This window comes from Theropithecus gelada, chromosome 13 (genome assembly GCF_003255815.1).
Source record: "Theropithecus gelada isolate Dixy chromosome 13, Tgel_1.0, whole genome shotgun sequence".
In the NCBI taxonomy this organism is placed as follows: Eukaryota; Metazoa; Chordata; class Mammalia; order Primates; family Cercopithecidae; genus Theropithecus; species Theropithecus gelada.
Window position 1 is genome coordinate 45,460,674 of NC_037681.1, and position 19,258 is coordinate 45,479,931.

Sequence of the window (19,258 nt, forward strand, 5' to 3'; positions counted from 1 at the left end):
GGTGGGTGCCTGTAATCCTAGCTTTTGGGAGGCTGAGGCACAGGTTACTTGAACCTGGGAGGCAGAGGTTGTAGCGAGCCAAGATGGTGCCACTGTACTCCCTCCTGGGCAACAGGGCGAGACTATTTCAAAAAAAAAGAAAAAAAAATTTTTTTTTTTAAGACTCAAAACTAATATGTCAGGGAAGAAGAGCACCGAAGAACACACATCCAGGGACTCACGGAGCCGCAGAAGGAGAGAACAAGGGAGTTTTCCAGTGAGGTTAGCAGCTATGGCTGACCCGCTTGGGACAGATTCAGGAGAAACTGCTGACCTGGTCTGGAATGAGGCCTTCTGTGGTTTTAGGAAAGGGAGTCCCACTTACGTTTTCTACCTCGCACCACCTCAGGGGTAACTGCAGAACTTTCATTTTTAAAAAAATTGATTTTAATGTCAATTCTGACCTTACAGCCAGGGATAATGATTGAAATATTTAACAGCATAGACAGCAGGGATAATGAGGACAGATGCTGGCCGTGAGCAGCTGTGTGGCCTGACTGGCCTCAGTCCTATGGCGCCACGGCTCCCTGAGAAAGAGGAGAGTCAAAGTTGAACGTGGAGGGGTCTTGGTGTCCCAGTTCCACCAGGATCAGGAATGGGTTCCCAGGGGCATGGGTGTGGGGAGGGGAGAGGAGGAGAGAAGGCGGGACTGCCCGTCAGCCCCTGCCTGCGGCTCCCAGGCGTGGCTTCCCAGGTGTAGGCCTCAGACTGGCCCACTGAGATTCCCGGGCCTCTTCCAGGACAGAGTCAGCATGTCTGGGGGGGGGTTGGGGGGGGCAGAAACCAGTGTGGTCAGCAGTGCCCCATGGCTCTGCTGTCTGGCAGTGTTTGAAAAGCCGAGTCCTCCCACCTCCAGCCCCACCCTACCTATCCCCCACCCTCTTAATAAAACAATACTAAGGTGCCTGTTGCCCACTTTCTCATCCACCTCTTGTTCTTCCCTAACAATATCATCCCCCCTCCCCAGCAGCAATGTTCCTGTGCCATCTGGCCTGAGGCTGGAGGAAGCAGAAGGCGGCAATAAAAACTGGAGAAAGTTTGTACCCTTTGACCAACGTCTCCCTATTTCCACTACCCCTAGGCCCTGGCAATCTCCCTTCTACTCTGCTTCTGTGAACTTGACATTTTATTTTATTTTATATTTAATTTTAATTTAATTTTATTTTGAGATGGAGTCTTGCTCTGTCGCCTGGGCTAGAGTGCAGTGGTGTAATCTTGGCTTACTACAACCTCTGCCTCCTGGGTTCAAGCAATTCTCCTGCCTCAGCCTCCCAAGTAACTGGGATTACAGGCGCCCACCACCACGCCTGACAAATTTTTTGTATTTTTAGTAGAGACGGGGTTTCACCATGTTGGCCAGGCTGGTCTCAAACTCCTGACCTCAAGTGATCTGCCTGCCTCGGCCTCCCAAAGTGCTGGGATTACAGGCGTGAGTCACTGCGCCTGGCTGAGATTAACCATTTTAGATTCCACATATGAGTGAGATTAGGCACTGTTTCTCTTTCTGTGTCTGATTTGTTTTACCGAGCATAATGTCTTCCAGGTTCATCCATTTTGTTGCAGCCGGCAGGATCCCCTTCTTTAAGGCTGAGTAATATACCACTGTGTGTGTATACACAGATGACACAAATGGATACGCAAATGGATTTTCTATATCCATTTATTTGTCAGACATTTAGGTTGTTTCCACATCTTACCTATCTTAAATGTTCTTACCACAGAAAGGAAGGAGAGAAGAGGAAAGAAAATGGCAGTTATATGAGGTGATATGTTAACTGGCTTAACCATGGTGACTATTTCACAGTGTATGTCAGAAACATCAAGTTGGAGGCCTAGGAGGGAGGATTACTTGATCCCAGGAGTTTGAGACCAGCCTGGGCAACATAATGAGACCCTGTCTCTACAAAAAAAAAAAGCCAGGTGTGGTGACTCACACCTGTAATCCCAGCACTTTGGGAGGCTGAGGTGGGCAGATCACGAGGTCAGGAGATCGAGACCATCCTGGCTAACATGGTGAAACCCCATCTCTACTAAAAATACAAAAAAATTAGCTGGTTGTGGTGGTGGGTGCCTGTAGTCCCAGCTACTCGGGAGGCTGAGGCAGGAGAATTGCTTGAACCCAGGAGGCGGCGCTTGCAGTGAGCCAAGATTGTGCCACTGCACTCCAGCCTGGGTGATAGAGTGAGACTCCGTCTAAAAAATAAAACAATAAAAAAAAAAAAATTAGCCAGCCATGGTGGTGCACACCTGTAGTCCTAGCTACTCAGGAAGCAGGAGGATCACTTGAGCCCAGGAGTTCCAGGCTGCGGTGAGCCATGATTACACCACTGCACTCCAGCCTGGGTGACAGAGTAAGACTCTGTCTCTATAAATGAGTGAATAAATAACTAAAACATCAAGTTGTACACCTTAAATATATTGATATGATTTCTATTTGTGCATTATACCTAAATAAAGCTGAAAAATAAAAATAAAACAAAACAACCAAAAAGCCAAGGTTTTCAGTGAGGAAGTCCTGCTGGAGACAGGCAGCAGGATGTGGGGGACCGGGCACCTCCTGCAGGGCCTTGGGCAAGTTGCCTAACTGTTGTAGATGCCAGTCTCTTTGTCTATAAAATGAGAATAGAAACCAGTCTAACTTAGAATCATTTTAAGAAATAAAAGAGATGACGTGTGTACAAGTCTTAGGGTAGTACCAGACATTATATAAGCTTCTAGGCCAGGCGGGGTGGCTCACGACTGTAATCCCAGCACTTTGGGAGGCCAAGGCAGGAGGATCACTTGAGGTCAGGAGTTCAAGACCAGCCTGGCCAGCATGGCAAAACCCCGTCTCTACTAAAAATACAAAATTAGCCAGGCATCGTGGCTGTAGTCCCAGCTATTAGGGAGGCTGAGTGGGGAGAACCACTTGAACCCAGGAGGCAGAGGTTGCAGTGAGCCAAGATCACACCACTGCACTCCAGCCTGGATGACAGAGCGAGAACCTGTCTCAAAAAAAAAAAAAAAAAAAAAAAAATTGCTTCTAAAATGTTCATAGCCATTAGCCCACAAACTCCCAAACCAGTGAACATAAAGTTTGGCCATTCATTCTCCTGAGGTACATTTGAGTCTACACAGTCACTACATCCTGGGGACAAAGTCTGTGTTTGTTTCTTTCTCTTTGTTATTGGCTTCTTTTTTTCACTGTTTCTTTTATTCTAAAATGCAGGCACTCTTACACACACAGGGAGTCTTAATCTGCCTTATCATATTCGAAGTAGACATAGTACAGATTTTTGAAACTTTAAAAGAACCTTAGTGACAACCGGGCTGCTTACTTTGCACATGGGAAAACCAAAACATAAAAAGAAGTTAAATGTCTCATTCAAAATCCACACCTCCAGTTAAGAGCTAGATCTGCATTTAGAACCTGGTAGAGCTGTGTGTCTCCCCTGAGTGGACAGACATCCTGACTGGACCAGACTTTGCCTGTGTCGGTGGCTAAGGGCAGTGACGCACCCAACCTTAACTTCAGCCAAACCTGGTTCATGGCTTCAGCACCTCAAGTCTGTGTTCCAGCCTTGGGGGCTTATGAAGGCCAGGCAGCCGAAGGGTGACTTCAGCCTTCTTTCTGGAACTCTCCTGAATTTGCACGTAATCGATGATCTTCTGATCATATGGATTACCATTGGATCCACCATTGTGCCTCTTCTGCATCACCACATCAGTCATGCCAGCAATGTCACTTGGATTTATTGCTGATATCAGAATATTCTCTCCCAAATATATGAATCCATTTTAGATGTAGCTTGGAAGGAAAGATCTCCTTATTTGCTTGTATGTTGGGATTCTCTCAGTCAACAGAATGTAGCTGTTGTGTTTATTGTGGAAGAATAAAACACTACAATAATTAATGATGTTTGTGGAAGCTGCTAATTTTCATTCAGAAAAAGTTATTAACAACTTTTAAGTCGTTAAATACAGATACAAATTGACAATACTAAATATGAGAGTCCACTAACTAGATACTTTTGGGAAGAATACCATATCCTTTTTGACGCAACACATGTTTATAAAAATTAAATAATAATACAGGGCAGAATAATGGAGAATATATTGTATAGTGAATCTAACCTTTTTAGTTGTTTGGGGGTACTAGATTAATAACAGTAAACAAAACAACCTATAAAGGCTGGGCGCTATGGCTGATGCCTGTAATCCCAGCACTTTGGGAGGCTGAGGTGGATGGATAACCTGAGGTCAGGAGTTCAAGACCAGCCTGACCAACATAGTGAAACCCCCTCTCTACAAAAAAAAAAAAAAAGAAATTAGCTGGGCATGATGGCAGTCCCTGTAATCTCAGCTAGTTAGGAGGCTGAGGCAGGAGAATCGCTTGAAACCGAGAGGAGGAAGTTGCAGTGAGCCGAGATCGTGCCATTGCATGCCAGCCTGGGCAACAGAGTAAGACTTCATCTTAAAAAAAAAAAAAAAAAAAGCCCTGGCCGGGCACAGTGGCTCACACCTGTAATCCCAGCACTTTGGGAGGCTGAGGTGGGCGGATCACAAGGTCAAGAGATCAAGACCATCCTGGCCAACATGGTGAAACCCCATCTCTATGAAAAATACAAAAATTAGCTGGGCGTGGTGGTGCACTCCTGTAGACCCAGCTACCCGGGAGACTGAGGCAAGAGAATCACTTGAACCCGGGAGGTAGAGGTTGTAGTGAGCCGAGATCGCGCCACGGCATTCCAGTCTGGCGACAGAGCAAGACTCCGTCTCAAAAACAGCAACAACAACAACAACAAAAGCCCCATAAGAATCATATTAAATATTTAGTAATTTAACTTCATTTAGTTCATGATTGTTGCTTCTCTGCAGGACTCAGTTGAAATTAAGTCCCTATTTAGAATTGCAAATGTGCAGCATCCTGGTGCAGAAGGAACCTAGCTGCCCAGGATGCCTATCAAGACCTACTGAACTGAAATGGCAAACTCAAAAAACGGACTCCATTTTTGTTGTTATTGTTGTTTTTGTTTGTTGTTGTCTGAGATGGAGTCTCGCTCTATCGCCCAGGCTGGAGTGCAGTGGTGCGATCTCGGCTCACTACAACCTCCACCTCCCAGGTTCAAGTGATTCTCTTGCCTCAGCCTCCCAAAGTAGCTGGGACTACAGGCACCTGCCACCGTGCCTGGGTAATTTTGTATTTTTAGTAGAGACAGGGTCTCACCATGTTGGCCAGCTGGTCTTGAACTCCTGACCTCAAATGATCCACCCACCTCAGCCTCCCAAAGTGCTGGGATTACAGACATGAGCCACTGCACCTGACCAAATTCCAATTTCTAACAATAAAGTGTAATTACATTTTTAAGTCAAATTTTAGATTTGTTCTTGTGTCCTCGAATTCATTGAGGGTGGTGCTGCTGCTTCATCGCTGGCTTTCACTCAGGTTCCATGTTATTCCTAACAGCCTCCCTACCCCGGTGTGTTTGCACAGTTCTGGGTGGAGGGGTGAGGGCAGGTGCTTCCGTGAACCCCTTCATGTTCCCTTCTCTTCCATCCTCTGCTCCCACAGCAGAGTAGGCCTGAGAAGGGCCATGGTTTCCAATCTTGTTGTGCAACGGGAGAGGTGAGCAGGATTGGGAACTCATTTCCCCAGTGTGCTCTGCGAGGCCGGCCGAGCTGGCTCCGGGATGCGTGGTTCCCATGGCTTGACCATGGCAGGGGGTCTGGGGATGCCCAGCAGTGAGGAGCACAGTGGGTCACCTCTCTCGTGTATTTCTCTCCTTCCTCCCTGATAGTTTGTGAAGTTTGCCAACATCGAGGAGGACACCCCATCCTATCATCGGAGCTATGACTTCTTTGTGTCCCGATTCAGTGAAATGTGCCACTCAAGCCACGATGACTTAGAAATCAAGACTAAGTGAGTAGGGGAAGGCAAGGGTGGGTGGTTCAGCTCACAGCAGAAGCAAAGGTGGGTCCTGTAGATAACTTCCAACCTGCTATTGCGTGTCTGCTTTTGTTAGTGTCTGTGTCTGCTCTGATGTTGCTGGGCAGACAGGCAGCACCCAGCTCCCTACATGTGGTTTCTCCTTTTTTTTTTTAAGACCGAGTTTCACTCTGTTGCCCAGGCTGGAGTGCAGTGGCGCAGTCTTGGCTAACTGCAACCTCTGCCTCCCAGGTTCAAGTGATTCAGAGACTTCATGGGGCCCTTGGTCACGGGTAGATCTCCACTGTGCCCATTAAGAGGAGTAGTAAGGGCCAGGTGTGGTGGCTCATGCCTGTATTCCCAGCACTTTGGGAGACTGAGGCAGGTGGATTACTTGAGGTCAGGAGTTCAAGACCAGCCTGGCCAACATGGCGAAACCCCGTCTCTATTAAAAATACAAAAAATTAGCCAGGCATGGTGGCACGCAACTGTCATCCCAGCTACTCGGGTGGCTGAGGCACAAGAATTGCTTGAATCCGGGAGGTGGAAGTTGCAGTGAGCTGAGATTGCGCCACTGCACTCCAGCCTGGGCAACAGAGTGAGACTCTGTCTCGAAAAATAAGTAAATAAATAAATAGGAAGAGTAAGAAGTTCCTCCTCCCCCAGGCCTGATCTTTCTGAACTTCTTTTGAAAGGCATGGTCAGCTCTGGGTGTCACAGAATGAATCATGTGCATTTGTGGAAGGGATTCTGAGGAGACTGAAAGAGTGCAAAGTAGGAAAAGAAGAAAAATTAATTCACATGTACACATAAGGGAGCCCTTGGTAGAATTTTTTCTGCCAACCAGGCCTTGTTTCCTGCCAGCCAGGCCCCCTTGGGTGGGACAAACGAGCCCAGCACGCCGGGGGTATGTTGCACTTGTCCTTTGGGGAGTGCCTTTTTAAACTGAAACCAAGAAAAGTCAGCAGGACAGTATTCCTGGTCGTTCATTCCCAAGTCCAGACAGCTGCCAGCTCAGGGTCTTGAATGTGGTTAGGGTCAGGTCAGCGTGGCCAGGTACTTCCGGGGAATCCTTGCCCATTGCCAGTGGCCCTAAAGGCTTCTGGGGTAGGGTATCCTGGTGTTCATAGGCTTCTGCCACTTCCAGTCACAGTTCCTTGGTAAGGCCCAGGGTAGCACCCTGGCAACCCCAGTTAAAACTGAAGTTAAAAATGCAACTGGCAACTCAACCTTGAGAAAAACTGCTCATCTCCAATAATCACAAAAGGATGTGAATTGAAATAGCTACAAAATGTAAGGATTTTTTGGACTCATAAAATTAGAACAGATGTTTAAAATAAGATCCTAATACCGCCGCAGGCACTGTGAGAGTGGCATTCTCCTGCCACATGGGCAGGGGGTGGGGGCAGTTATTTTGGCAAATCGGGAGCCTTTTGTTTCTTTTTTTGAGACAGAGTCTCACTCTTTCATCCAGGCTGGAGCGCAGTGGCATGATCTCACATAATCTCAGCTCACTGCAACCTTCGCCTCCCAGGCTCAATCTGTCCTTCCACCCCAGCCTCCTAAGTATCTGTGACTACAGGTGCACACCACCACACCTGGCTAATTTCTTTTTTTTTTTTTCCCTCTTTTTTTTTTTTTTTTTGAGACAGGATCTTACTCTGTCGCCTAGGCAGGAGTGCAGTGGCACGATCTCAGCTCACTGCAACCTCTGCCCCCTGGGTTCAAGTGATTCTCTCATCTCAACCTCTCGAGTAAATGGGATTACAGGGGCCTGCCACCATGCCCGGCCAATTTTGTATTTTTAGTATAGATGGGGTTTCACCATGTTGACCAGGCTGGTCTCGAACTCCCGACCTCAGGTGATCCACCCGCCTCAGCCTCCCAAAGTGCTTGGATTACAGGTGTGAACCACCGCGCCGGGTCTAATGTTTTAATTTTTTGTAGAGATGAGGTTTTGCCATGTTGCCCAGGCTGGTCTCGAACTCCTGAGCTCAAGCTATATACACTGGCCTCGGCCTCCCAAAGTGCTGGGGTTACAGGTGTGAGCCACTGTATCTGGCTGCCTTTTATTTCTTACCTTTTGACTCAGTGATTCCACTCATGGCAATGACTTGAAATGTAGTAAAATATTTTATACAATGATGCCCATCACAGCATTATTATAAAAGTGAAACGTTTGGCCAGGCACGGTGACTCACGCCTGTAATCCTAGCATTTTGGGAGGCCGAGGCGGGTGGATCACGAGGTAAGGAGTTCGAGACCAACCTGATCAACATGGTGAAACCCTGTGTCTACTAGAAATACAAAAATTAGCCGGGCGTGGTGGCACATGCCTGTAATCCCAGCTACTCAGGAGGCCGAGGCAGAAGAATCGATTGAACCTGAGAGGCAGAGGTTGCAGTGAGCCGAGATCGCGCCACTGCACTCCAGCCTGAGACAGAGCCAGACTCCATCTCAAAAAAAAAAAAAAAGCAAAACGTTTGGAAACAACTTAAATGACTACTAGTCACTAGTTGAGAAAGGCCTTATGATAGTGTATCAGGCAACCATTCGACATGTTTATGAAGAGTTAATGACACAGGAAAATGCACAGAATGTATGTAAAAAAAGCCGTTACAGATCAAATATGCAATAGGTTCTTAATTCTGTTATCTATTATGCACAGAAGAAAGGAATTACATCAAAATGCCAATAACAGTTATCTCTGATAACAAAGATAACAGTGGTAGTGGTGGTGGAAGTGGTAAATCTTTTCTTCTCTCTACTTTTCTATGATTAGCATGTATTATTTTATAACCAGAAAAAAGGCTTTATAAAAAAGAAAGGAAGAAAGAAACTTCAGGCTGAAATAAATGGCCAGTAAAGAGGGCTCCCTCCCACAGGGCTGTGCTTACCCTGGGTTAGCATAGCAGAGACTGGGGGTGTACAAAAGGGGCTCCTGCTGTGCTGTTACTCAGTTTCCCCTCTGGTTAAGCCTAGCCCCAAGCTGAAACCCCTTTGTGCCCCAGAGAGCCTGCAGCTCTGTGCCTCGCCCTCTGGATCCACCTCCCACTGCCCCCACAAATTGCTCACAGTCTTGGATTCTGCTTCATCAGTTCTTGGTAGCATTTTGAGCTTTCACATCTTGGGCCCAAGCTGGAACAACCCCAGCTAAGTACTAAAGACGGGGAGCTGGAGCACCCAGCACCCTAGGGCTGGAGCCCAGACGGTACCAAGGCAAGGGCAGCCTGGGAGTCTCCAAGATGAATCAAAAGACATGGCTTCCTGGGCTTACGTCTGCCAGCACCAGGAGGTCCCATGAGAATAGCAGGTGGTCTCCATTCTGCCTTCTGATGGACAAATGTATCCTTGACCCCCAAGCTGAGCTCCTCTCTTAACCACCGAAGCTGGACTTCTCAGGACTGGAGGACTTCCGAGTCCCACTTCACCCTTTTCCTTACAGAATTCGAATGTCAGGCATCAAAGGCCTACAAGGGGTGGTGAGGAAGACGGTGAATGATGAACTGCAGGCCAATATCTGGGACCCACAGCACATGGACAAGATCGTCCCATCGCTGCTTTTCAATCTGCAGCATGTAGAGGAGGCAGAGAGGTAAGCAGGCCGGGGTGGGGCAGGACAGTTGGATATGATCAGCCCTTCAAGGGCTGCTTGGGAACCACATGGTTTGGGTTGGTCAGTAAAACTCAGCTACAAGGCCAGGGACATGGCTTTGTGGCTTGTTCTGCAGTGAGTCCAAAGCTGACTCCCTAGGAGCCATGGGTCTGGCTTTGTGCCAGCCCGCAGCGTCCCTTAACATCTGCATTACCGAAGGAGGACAGTGTTGGTGCTGGGCTCCCTGGGGGTAAGTCTGTTGGTAATAACACATAGAACCAAGAGTCTAGTTACCTTTGTCTCCCTGGAAACAGAGCCAAGGAGGCTTTAAGGTGCCTTTCGTGGGCCAGGTGCGGTGGCTCATGCCTGTAATCCCAGCACTTTGGGAAGCTGAGGCAGGCGGATCACGAGGTCAGGAGATCGAGACTGTCCTGGCTAACACAGTGAAACTGTGTCTCTACTAAAAAAAAAAAATACAAAAAAATTAGCCGGGCGTGGTGGCAGGCGCCTGTAGTCCCAGCTACTCGGGAGGCTGAGTCAGGAGAATGGGAGCCTGGGAGGCGGAGCTTGAAGTGAGCTGAGATCGAGATCGTGCTACTGCACTTACAGCCTGGGTGACAGAGCGAGCCACCGCCTAAAAAAAAAAGAAAAGAAAGATGCCTTTCGTGGCTCCAATCACTGTGGACTTTCCATCTGGACCTTCCTTCCTCTGTTGCTTCCCGATGCTATTTCAGGCCCTGAAAACGTGCATGCTTGACCAGCCCATAGCCACTCAGCAAGAGCTTGCAGACACTGGGTTTTAATCCTGGATCCCCTAAGCATGGGATTCATTCCTGTCCCTGCCCCCTCATTTTTCTACTCGGTGAAATGGAATGGGGAGAAAGGTCCATGTTGCTGTCCCACCTGGGCTATCTGTTCACTAGGCTGGTTAAGTCTGTTGAGCCCAGGCTACTAGAGCTAGACTTGGGTGGACGGGGGCAGAGGCGGGGAGGGGGGGTGGGGTGGGGTGGGGTGGGGGGGGGGGGGGGGATTCGTATGCCCTCTGGTGGCTGTTTCTGGAATAGCGTCTCACTGACAATATGGTCTCTGGTGGTCTCTGGGCTGGGAGTCCTCGGGCTCCTCTTCTGTCCAGATGTGGGCCGACTCCCTATGACTTGAGGATCATTGACTCTTGCCTGAGCCAACCACTGTGGCTCTCCTTTTCCCTCCCTCTCTCTCCTCTCCTTTCTTCCACTTCTGTTTTGTTTTTTGCCTCCCTTCCCTATCTTCATCTCCCATCTCTTCCTTCTGAAGCCTTAGGTGCATCAAGACACACATGTTCTACACCTCACCTGGCCCATGGTGCTCAGAGCCTCCTTCACACAGTGGCACATCTGGAAATCTTTAAGGATTTCCAGAAAAAGAACTTTATCTTTTCTTCCCCAATCTTCCCTCACTTCCCCCAGTGGGGGCTTTTTTACCCCCATTTAATTTCTGACAGCTGTGACACCTCCCCTATTGCCTAGTGCAACCCGTGTCAAATTCCTGTGTGTCCTGCGTGGATGAAGAACAGAAAGGCAGGACTGCACAGAGCCTGACCCCAGCCTGCATGCCACCCTCTACCCGTGTGCCTCTGTCTCCCCAGCCGGTCTCCCTCACCCCTCCAAGCACCTGAGAAGGAGAAAGAGAGCCCTGCGGAGCTGGCTGAGAGGTGCCTTCGGGAGCTGCTGGGCCGGGCTGCCTTTGGCAACATCAAAAACGCCATCAAGCCTGTTCTCATGTGAGTGCCCCCACCCACTGCCTTGGCCCCAGCCTTCAGCCTGGACATGTTTTGGGTCCCTGGCATCTCCTGGCTGGCTGGGGGGAAGGGGATATTACAGTGGTAGTGCCGCAGCCAAGTCGATCCCTTCCGTCTGCCTGTGTTCCCTGCACTGTGACAGCAAAAGCTGCCACAGGGTGGCCAAGTGCTGCGCAGTAGGAAGGCACCCAATGCTAAGCGAAGGTGCCCAGCTTCACTACACATGTCCACCACTGCAGAGCGCTGTCCTTGGCCTCTCTCCAGCACTGGACTGGGACTACCCCAAGGCCCTTCAGGCTTCACTTCTTCACCCAGGAACTGTGCGAGGGGCTCTGAGGAGGTGTCCCTCTCCCTCCAAGCTAATCTCCTCTCCCTGACACCGCCGGGAGTTTCACAGTTGTTCCCCCACGTTTTCTCCCTCACAGACATCTGGATAACCATTCTCTTTGGGAACCCAAGGTGTTTGCCATCCGTTGCTTTAAAATCATCATGTACTCAATTCAGGTATGATGGCTCCCCTGGGCCAGCATGATCCCGGGACAAAGGCCCCTCTGGGAGCTGGACGGGCACTAAAGTGGAAAGCCAGAAGTCCCCTGTGACTCCTCCGAAGCCCCCGGTTGCCTAAACCAGTGCTGCTTAAGCTAGCTGTGGAGAAGGGCCGGCTGATTTTATTTCCAGTACATCACAGACCAACACTTTTATAAAATACAATTAAAACAAATAATTTCTAGAAAAATAAAATGAAAAACTCATGCAAAATGCAAGCCTACACATCACACCCTTGGCTGCTACAGCATTGACAAATTGTTTACTAAACACTGACTCTCCATCCCGTCCTTATCTCAGTGTAAACCAGTATCAGACCCATCTTGAATGGGCACCGGCCCAGGGGCCCCACTTTAGGCAGCACTGGACTAAGCCATGTGACCTCCCGTGGCCCTTGCGGAAAGACCTGAGGCACCGGAAGTGAAAGGAAGACCCTATTTTAAAATGGTCTTTTGACCCATTTTGAAGTAAAAGGGCCCTGGAACACTGTCAGCCGAAGCCTCCACTGGGATTTGGCTCTTTGTTGGAGGGAGGAGGGAAGGATGCAGGAAAGGGCACAAGGTGACAGTGCCACCTGCAGTGCCCGGGGCCCTGGGACGTCCCTTTAGTTTACCCCCGCCTTTGGGTGCCAGGAGAGGGCTGCGGCCCCGTGGGGTTACTGTCCAGGCCCAGCTCATCTTCCTCCCGCAGCCGCAGCACTCCCACCTGGTCATCCAGCAGCTCCTGGGCCACCTGGACGCCAACAGCCGCAGCGCTGCGACGGTGCGCGCAGGCATCGTGGAGGTCCTGTCGGAAGCGGCGGTCATCGCCGCCACGGGCTCTGTGGGTAAGGAGCATGGCGAGGGCCTGAGGGCCGGGGACCCCGCGGAGGCTGCCGCCTCTTCCAGAGAGATGCAAGGGGCAACAGGGAGGGGTCGTTTTCCTCGGGAGAAGTCCGCCGAGAAGTTGGAGGCGCAGAGGAAGCCCAGGCTGGAAGGGGGCGTGGGCCTGCCCTGCCTGCTCGCGGTGCAGGGAGAAGGGTGCCAGCCCTAATCTCGGGCGCCCCGCCCCGCCGCTCTCAGGGCCCACGGTGCTGGAGATGTTCAACACGCTGCTGAGGCAGCTGCGGCTCAGCATCGACTACGCGCTGACCGGGAGCTACGACGGGGCGGTCAGCCTCGGCACCAAGATCATCAAGGAGCACGAGGAGCGCATGTTCCAGGAGGCCGTCATCAAGACCGTCGGTGCGGCTCGGGGCCGAGGCTCGGGGAGGGTTGGGGCGGGGCGGGGCCAGGGGCGGGGCGGGGCCGAGGGGAGGAAAGAGGGACCCTGGAAAGGGGCGGGGCCCCGGGGGCGGCCTGGGGATGTGATTGGAGAGGGAAGGACCGCACTGGGGCGAAGGGCATCCATCCGGGGCTCTGTAGGATCGTCCCGCACCCACATGCTATTCGCGGACCTCGGAGAAAATGAAGTCGGTCATGGTGCGCTGGCTGGGCAGGGCCCGAGCGACAGCGCCAAACAGTGGGATGGGTTTCCCAGATCTGAAGTCTCAGGCGAACCTTCCTTAGTCCCAGTCTCCATCAGACCTGCCTGATGCTTCCAGGTTAGGGCTTCCAGGAGAGAGAGGTGGGGACTAAGAGGAAAGAATGAGGAAGGGGGCAGGCCATGGAGAAAATGGGTGTGCTTCTGGGAGCGGAGATGATAAAGCCGCTTTCACAGCCTGCCTGCCCTAGCCATGCGAGCTTCGCCTCAGCCTGGAGTAGGCAGGTTAGGAATCCAGAAGCATCTTTTTCTCTTAGTTCGTGGGAGGAAGATTTACCCTAGGGCAGCCCAACGAGAACTTGGGCTCCCTCCGCCCTGGTCCCAGGGCCCAGCATTCACCATCCCCACCCCCTTGCCAAGGAGCCAAGACCTTAACCACAGCCTCAGGAACAAGTGAAAACACGGAGCCTGGAAGAGTCCTCCAGAACCGCCTGATGCCTCCCCTTCCTGGAGAGGAAGAATCACACACGGGCTATCCTGAGTTCCTTTCTCTGGTCCTGGATTGACTCTGGAGAGCGGCAACCCTCGCTCTCTGCAGGGGTTTGTGCAGCTGAGAGGCTGAACCAGGAGGGGCCCTGCAGCCTGTGCCTCACTGGGCACCCTCTCCGCCACCTCCTGCAGGCTCTTTTGCCAGCACGCTGCCCACCTACCAGCGCTCCGAGGTGATCCTCTTCATCATGAGCAAGGTGCCGCGGCCGTCCTTGCACCAGGCGGTGGACACGGGCAGGACGGGGTGAGCCACCAATCTCCCCCAGCCTGGAGTCCTCCTCTCCCCTAGCTGCATTTTCTGACTCCCTCCTTTATCCCTCTTAACTTTCTTGGCTCTGGCCTCTCCTCTCTTTTTACTCCCAAATCCCGCAGCAGCCTTTAGTGGGGCTCTTGGATCCCACAACAGTTTCTCAGGCTGCCCCATCAATAACCACCTCCCAACGTGGGGGGAGCCAGTCGCCCCTTGGTCGGCTTCCTGGGTCCGGAAGCCACTGTCCTGGGTAACTCAACACCATAAGCCTCATGGAGAAACGAATCAGGGGTAGAACTAAGCTGGCAAGTGTGTGATCTCCGCCCCATTACCATCCTGGTGAGTATTTGTGTCTCTGGTCTACAGGGAGAATAGGAACCGTCTGACCCAGATTATGCTGCTAAAATCCCTCCTGCAGGTGAGCCCCATCTATCCCTATTCCTGCTCTTCCTCTGCAGGAGACAGCTCCTTCCAAGGGACCAAGTGAAGGCCTCCACATACAGTCGTGCACATTGCATACTGCACAAATACACCCAGTCAGTTGAGTCGGGGCTGAAATCTAGCCTGTGTTCCACTCACTAGCCAGGCTGGGCACCCACAGAGCTGGGTCAGCCACAGCAAATGGGGAACCTGTTTCTAATTTTCACAAAGGTTCTTTATTGGCTACTGATAGCCTTGTCACTTAGACATGATCTGTCTCAAGATGGAATCTGTTGGTTCCCACCCTGGTTCCCTCCAGGTACCCCCTAGTTCCCTTTCCCCTCTGTTTCCCCTGTTTTGCCAGCACATGTTCTTGGCACATGTGCCCACCTCAGTCTCCCAGCCCCCATCCTTCCCATCCTGTAACTCTTATATGTAACTCTTCTTTACATCTCTGCAGCCATCACTGGAGTCTAGATCCATTGCTCTCAAACACCATTCTGATGACAATCTTGTGATAAATATATGATTCCCAGAGGTTTTGAGCTGTTAGCCTGAGTGAGGTCCTGGAATCTGTATTTGTAACACGTTCCCCAGGTATTCTGAAGTACAGCCCTGGGCCTAAACCTGACATCTCACAACCACCTCTCCCCACCTGTCAGGAACTCAGGTATAAGAATAATTGTCTAGAAATGCTGTTCTCTACCAGGTGCCTCTTATTTCAGAGTAAGTCTCATATTATAATTTTTTTTTTTTTTTTTTTTTGCTCTTGTTACTCAGGCTGGAGTGCAGTGGTGCAATCTTGGCTCACTGCAACCTTCGCCTCCCAGGTTCAAGCGATTCTCCTGCCTCAGCCTCCCGAGTAGCTGGGATTACAGGCATGTGCCATCAGCTAATTTTTTTTTTGTATTTTTAGTAGAGATGGGGTTTTACCAGGTTGGTCAGGCTGGTCTTGAACTCCTGACCTCAAGTGATCCACCTGCCTTGGCCTCCCAAAGCGCTGGGATTATAGGCGTGAGCCACTGTGCCCGGCCTCAGTTTATAATTGATGTACAACCAGTTCAAACTTCTCAGACTGTTGGGAGGTCCCCAGGCCCCTCTCCCTCCCTAGACCTCCCATCTCGTCTCTCAGTCTCTGTCTCCGTTCCAGTCATGCCAGTCTAAACAGACCCCCCCACCCCCGCCGCCACCTCACGCCTTCCCTCCCCTCCTCTCCAGTCCATACTCTTCTCCAACACTGCCCTCGTATAGTTATCACCTTGGTCTCCATATTCCTGCCATTTCTTTGCTGAGTTTACCCTCATTAATTTGTACCCAGCATCTTCTTAAGATGACAGTTTGGGGTACATCCTCAGGGACCTTCTGAATCATCAAAGGCATTGTTTTGCAATATGGATTTAACAGTAAAGGTGCTTTGCTGCAGTTGAATGCTTTGACAACAGCATATATGGCATGTCTATTTATGCCAAACTGGCTTTAGTCACAAAGCGCCATTATTGCCAGGCTAACAGACCTGTTACCAAATGCTTCCTATGTGCACTATTTGGTGCTTGCCGTGTGTGTGAGTTCTGATCCTTCAGCCCAGCTGTGAGTTCTTCCACTGTCTCGTTCTTTGTGATGATCATTCTCTTAATAAGGCATTGTGTTCCTTGTGGCTGTTCATCAGTTGTGCCCTAACTGGCTGGAATGTTAGGCTCAGAGATTGCCTGGCTCCCGCTTCCCTCCAGGGCTCATCCCTTGCTTGCTTTTTAACACCCGAATGTCCCTGCACGCTGTCCCCATCCATTCACATGTCTACTGAGCTCGCTGTCATCTAGGTGGATGTTGGAGTGTTCAAAAAGTTGCCTGGGCTGCAGGGTAGGGGAGGCTGGATTGGGTAATGTCTGGAGAGCATGTGTACATCAGACCTCACTTCCGCTGGCTGCTCCTCCGCCTCCTCCTGCACCTGAGAGGGACAGCATTCCTAGGCATACTTGTCCATACCTCCCTTGCAGGTATCCACAGGTTTCCAGTGCAACAACATGATGTCAGCCCTGCCCAGCAACTTCCTGGACCGCCTTCTCTCCACTGCCCTCATGGAGGATGCAGAAATTCGACTCTTTGTTCTAGAGATTCTCATCAGTTTCATTGATCGTCATGGCAACCGCCACAAGTTCTCTACGATCAGGTGAACTTGGGGTGTTTCCTCCAGGTGATGCAAGATGGGGAGAGGACTCTCCTTTAGGTCCTGTCCTTTGGTCCTGTCCTCATACCCAGGTGGGAGGACAATTCAGATACTCAGTGAGACTCGCCAGAGAACTGATCACCAACATTGACCCTGGGTTCCTGCAAGAGGAGGCGAGACCAAAGGGCACTTGTGTCTGAGAGAGGAGGAGGGTGAACTGAAGATCTGGAAGATAGAGAGTAGGCATTAAAGGGAGTGCCAAGTGTGAGAAGGAAGGGGATGCAGGTTATCAGTACAGATTGAAGGGATTTGTGGGGAATAAGAGGAGGAAGAAAATAATCAGGATGAAGATTTAAGACAAAAGGGGTCGGGGTGGTGGCTCACGCCTATAATCTCAGCACTTTGAGAGGCCAAGGTGGGAGGATCACTTGAGCCCAAGAGTTCAAGACCAGCCAGGGCAACATAGTGAGACCCCCATCTCTACAAGAAAATTTAAAAATTAGCCGAGCGTGGTGGCTCACACCTGTGGTCCCAGCTCCTTGGGAGGCTAAGTTGGGAGGATTGCTTGAGCCCTGGAGGTTGAAGCTGTAGAGAGCTGTGATCACTAAGCCACTGCACTCCAGCCTAGGTGACAGAATGAGAGCCTGTCTCAAAAAGGAAACAAAGAGAGAGAGAGAAAAGGACAAATTCTTGAGAGCTTGGGAGAAGAAGGTAATTGGGCTAAGAACCAGGGCCAGGGGAGCACTGGAGGCTTTCTACCAACTAACAATGTTGGGGTAAAGCCCAGTGACCCGTGTGAGCTCAGGCTGGCCTCATATAAGGGCTAAGGAGGCCCTTTGCATCCTTTCCCAGTACGCTTAGTGACATCTCTGTCCTGAAGCTGAAAGTGGACAAGTGCTCCCGACAGGACACCGTCTTCATGAAGAAGGTAAGCAAGCATGACCTCCAGACACAGTGAAGAGCGGGCGCGATGGCTCATGCCTGCAGTCCCAGCACTTTGGGAGGCTGAGGCGGGCGGATAGATCACGTGAGGTGGGGACCTCGAGACCAGCCTGACCAACATGGTAAAATCCCGTCTTTACTACAACTACAAAAATTAGCCAGGCATGGTGGTGGGCACCTGTAATCTCAGCTACTCGGGAGGCTGAGGCCAGAAAATCGCTTGAACCCAGGAGGAGGAGGTTGCAGTAAACTGAGATTGCACCAATGTACTCCAGCCTGGGTGACAGAGCAAAAGTCACTGCTGACCTCTGCCTTGGTCAGAGGCCTGCCTCCCTCTGCGGCTATGCGTCAAGCTGACTTCTCTGAGGAGTCAAGCCCAGAGTGATGAGCCAGTCCAGGGCCAGTGACTGTGTTCTGCTCTTATACCTGGATTTGGGCAGCAGCCTCTGGTGCTGGTTTCACTGGAGCCCATCCCTCTCTATGCGAGCCTACCTGTCTGTGTCCGCTTCTGCCAGAGCCTGCTTTAAAGGCATCCCCTCTGCAACAGAGGAGGGGGCACACACAGCCATCCTGCCCCCCTTCAGATTGGTCTTCCTCCCTGTTCTCCTTGCCCCTCCTGTCCCCACCCTACTGACCCTGGCCTTCTCCTGCCCGCTTCTGTCCCCAGCACTCCCAGCAGCTCTACAGACACATCTACCTGAGCTGCAAGGAGGAAACAAACGTGCAGAAACACTACGAGGCGCTCTATGGCTTGTTGGCTCTCATCAGCATCGAGCTGGCTAACGAGGAGGTGGTGGTGGACCTCATCCGTCTGGTGCTGGCTGTTCAGGTGGGGCCTGGTGTGCGCAGGGCATGGGGCTTGGGATCGGGGAGGGACCTGTTTTGGGCAAGCCCTGATAAGAATATTGAGTAGCAACTGCTTAACACTGTTTTGGAGCCCAGGAATAATGCACGCGTGGTTGGCCACTCCTCCCTGAAGACCCCAAACCATGGTCCTGTTTGGGGAACCCCAAAGAACGCTTCATTCATGGCCTTGCCCCATCCTCAAGCTAAAGAAGACCCAGAGAACGGGGTCATTCAGAAACATCCCTTAGCTACTATATATCAAATCTCTCGCAGAGTCTGAGTGAGACTCCAGGGATTCCTAAGAGGATGCTCTTAAGCCCTGAGTGATCCCAGACAAACTCGTTTGTCCAGAGAATCTCTGGTTCCCTTGGCCGGGCGTGGTGGCTCACGCCTGTAATCCCAGCACTTTGGGAGGCTGAGGTGGGTGGACCACTTGAGGTCAGGAGTTCAAGACCAGCCTAGCCAACATGGTGAAACCCCGTCTCCACTAAAAATACAAAAATTAGCCAGACATGGTGGTGCACACCTGTAGTCTCAGCTACTTGGGAGACTGAGGTAGGAGAAGCACTTGAACCCGGGAGGTGGAGGTTGCAGTAAGCCAAGATCTTCCCACGGCATGCCAGTCTGGGCAACAGAGCAAGACTCCATCTAAAAATTTTTAAAAACTTAAAAATTTAAAAAAAAAAAGATTTTCTGGTTCCCAAACAGAGCTGTGCTTCAGAATTGCTTTGAGTACTTGTTTAAAGTATATATTTCCTGGAAAG

The 19,258-nt window shown here is 50.9% G+C and overlaps 1 protein-coding gene across 3 annotated transcripts in view; it reads left to right on the forward strand.

Annotated features, from left to right (window-relative positions):
• Positions 1 to 19,258, forward strand: part of EFR3B (EFR3 homolog B) — a 113,853-nt gene that overhangs the window by 73,734 nt on the left and 20,861 nt on the right. For all 3 annotated transcript variants that reach the window (XM_025353927.1, XM_025353928.1, XM_025353929.1), the window contains 11 exons: positions 5,817 to 5,938; positions 9,390 to 9,539; positions 11,164 to 11,298; positions 11,742 to 11,820; positions 12,553 to 12,688; positions 12,924 to 13,085; positions 14,005 to 14,116; positions 14,489 to 14,540; positions 16,537 to 16,709; positions 17,559 to 17,634; positions 18,316 to 18,477. In XM_025353927.1, coding sequence (XP_025209712.1) covers positions 5,817 to 5,938; positions 9,390 to 9,539; positions 11,164 to 11,298; positions 11,742 to 11,820; positions 12,553 to 12,688; positions 12,924 to 13,085; positions 14,005 to 14,116; positions 14,489 to 14,540; positions 16,537 to 16,709; positions 17,559 to 17,634; positions 18,316 to 18,477 — 1,359 coding nt within the window. The remainder of the gene's footprint in view (positions 1 to 5,816; positions 5,939 to 9,389; positions 9,540 to 11,163; positions 11,299 to 11,741; positions 11,821 to 12,552; positions 12,689 to 12,923; positions 13,086 to 14,004; positions 14,117 to 14,488; positions 14,541 to 16,536; positions 16,710 to 17,558; positions 17,635 to 18,315; positions 18,478 to 19,258) is intronic.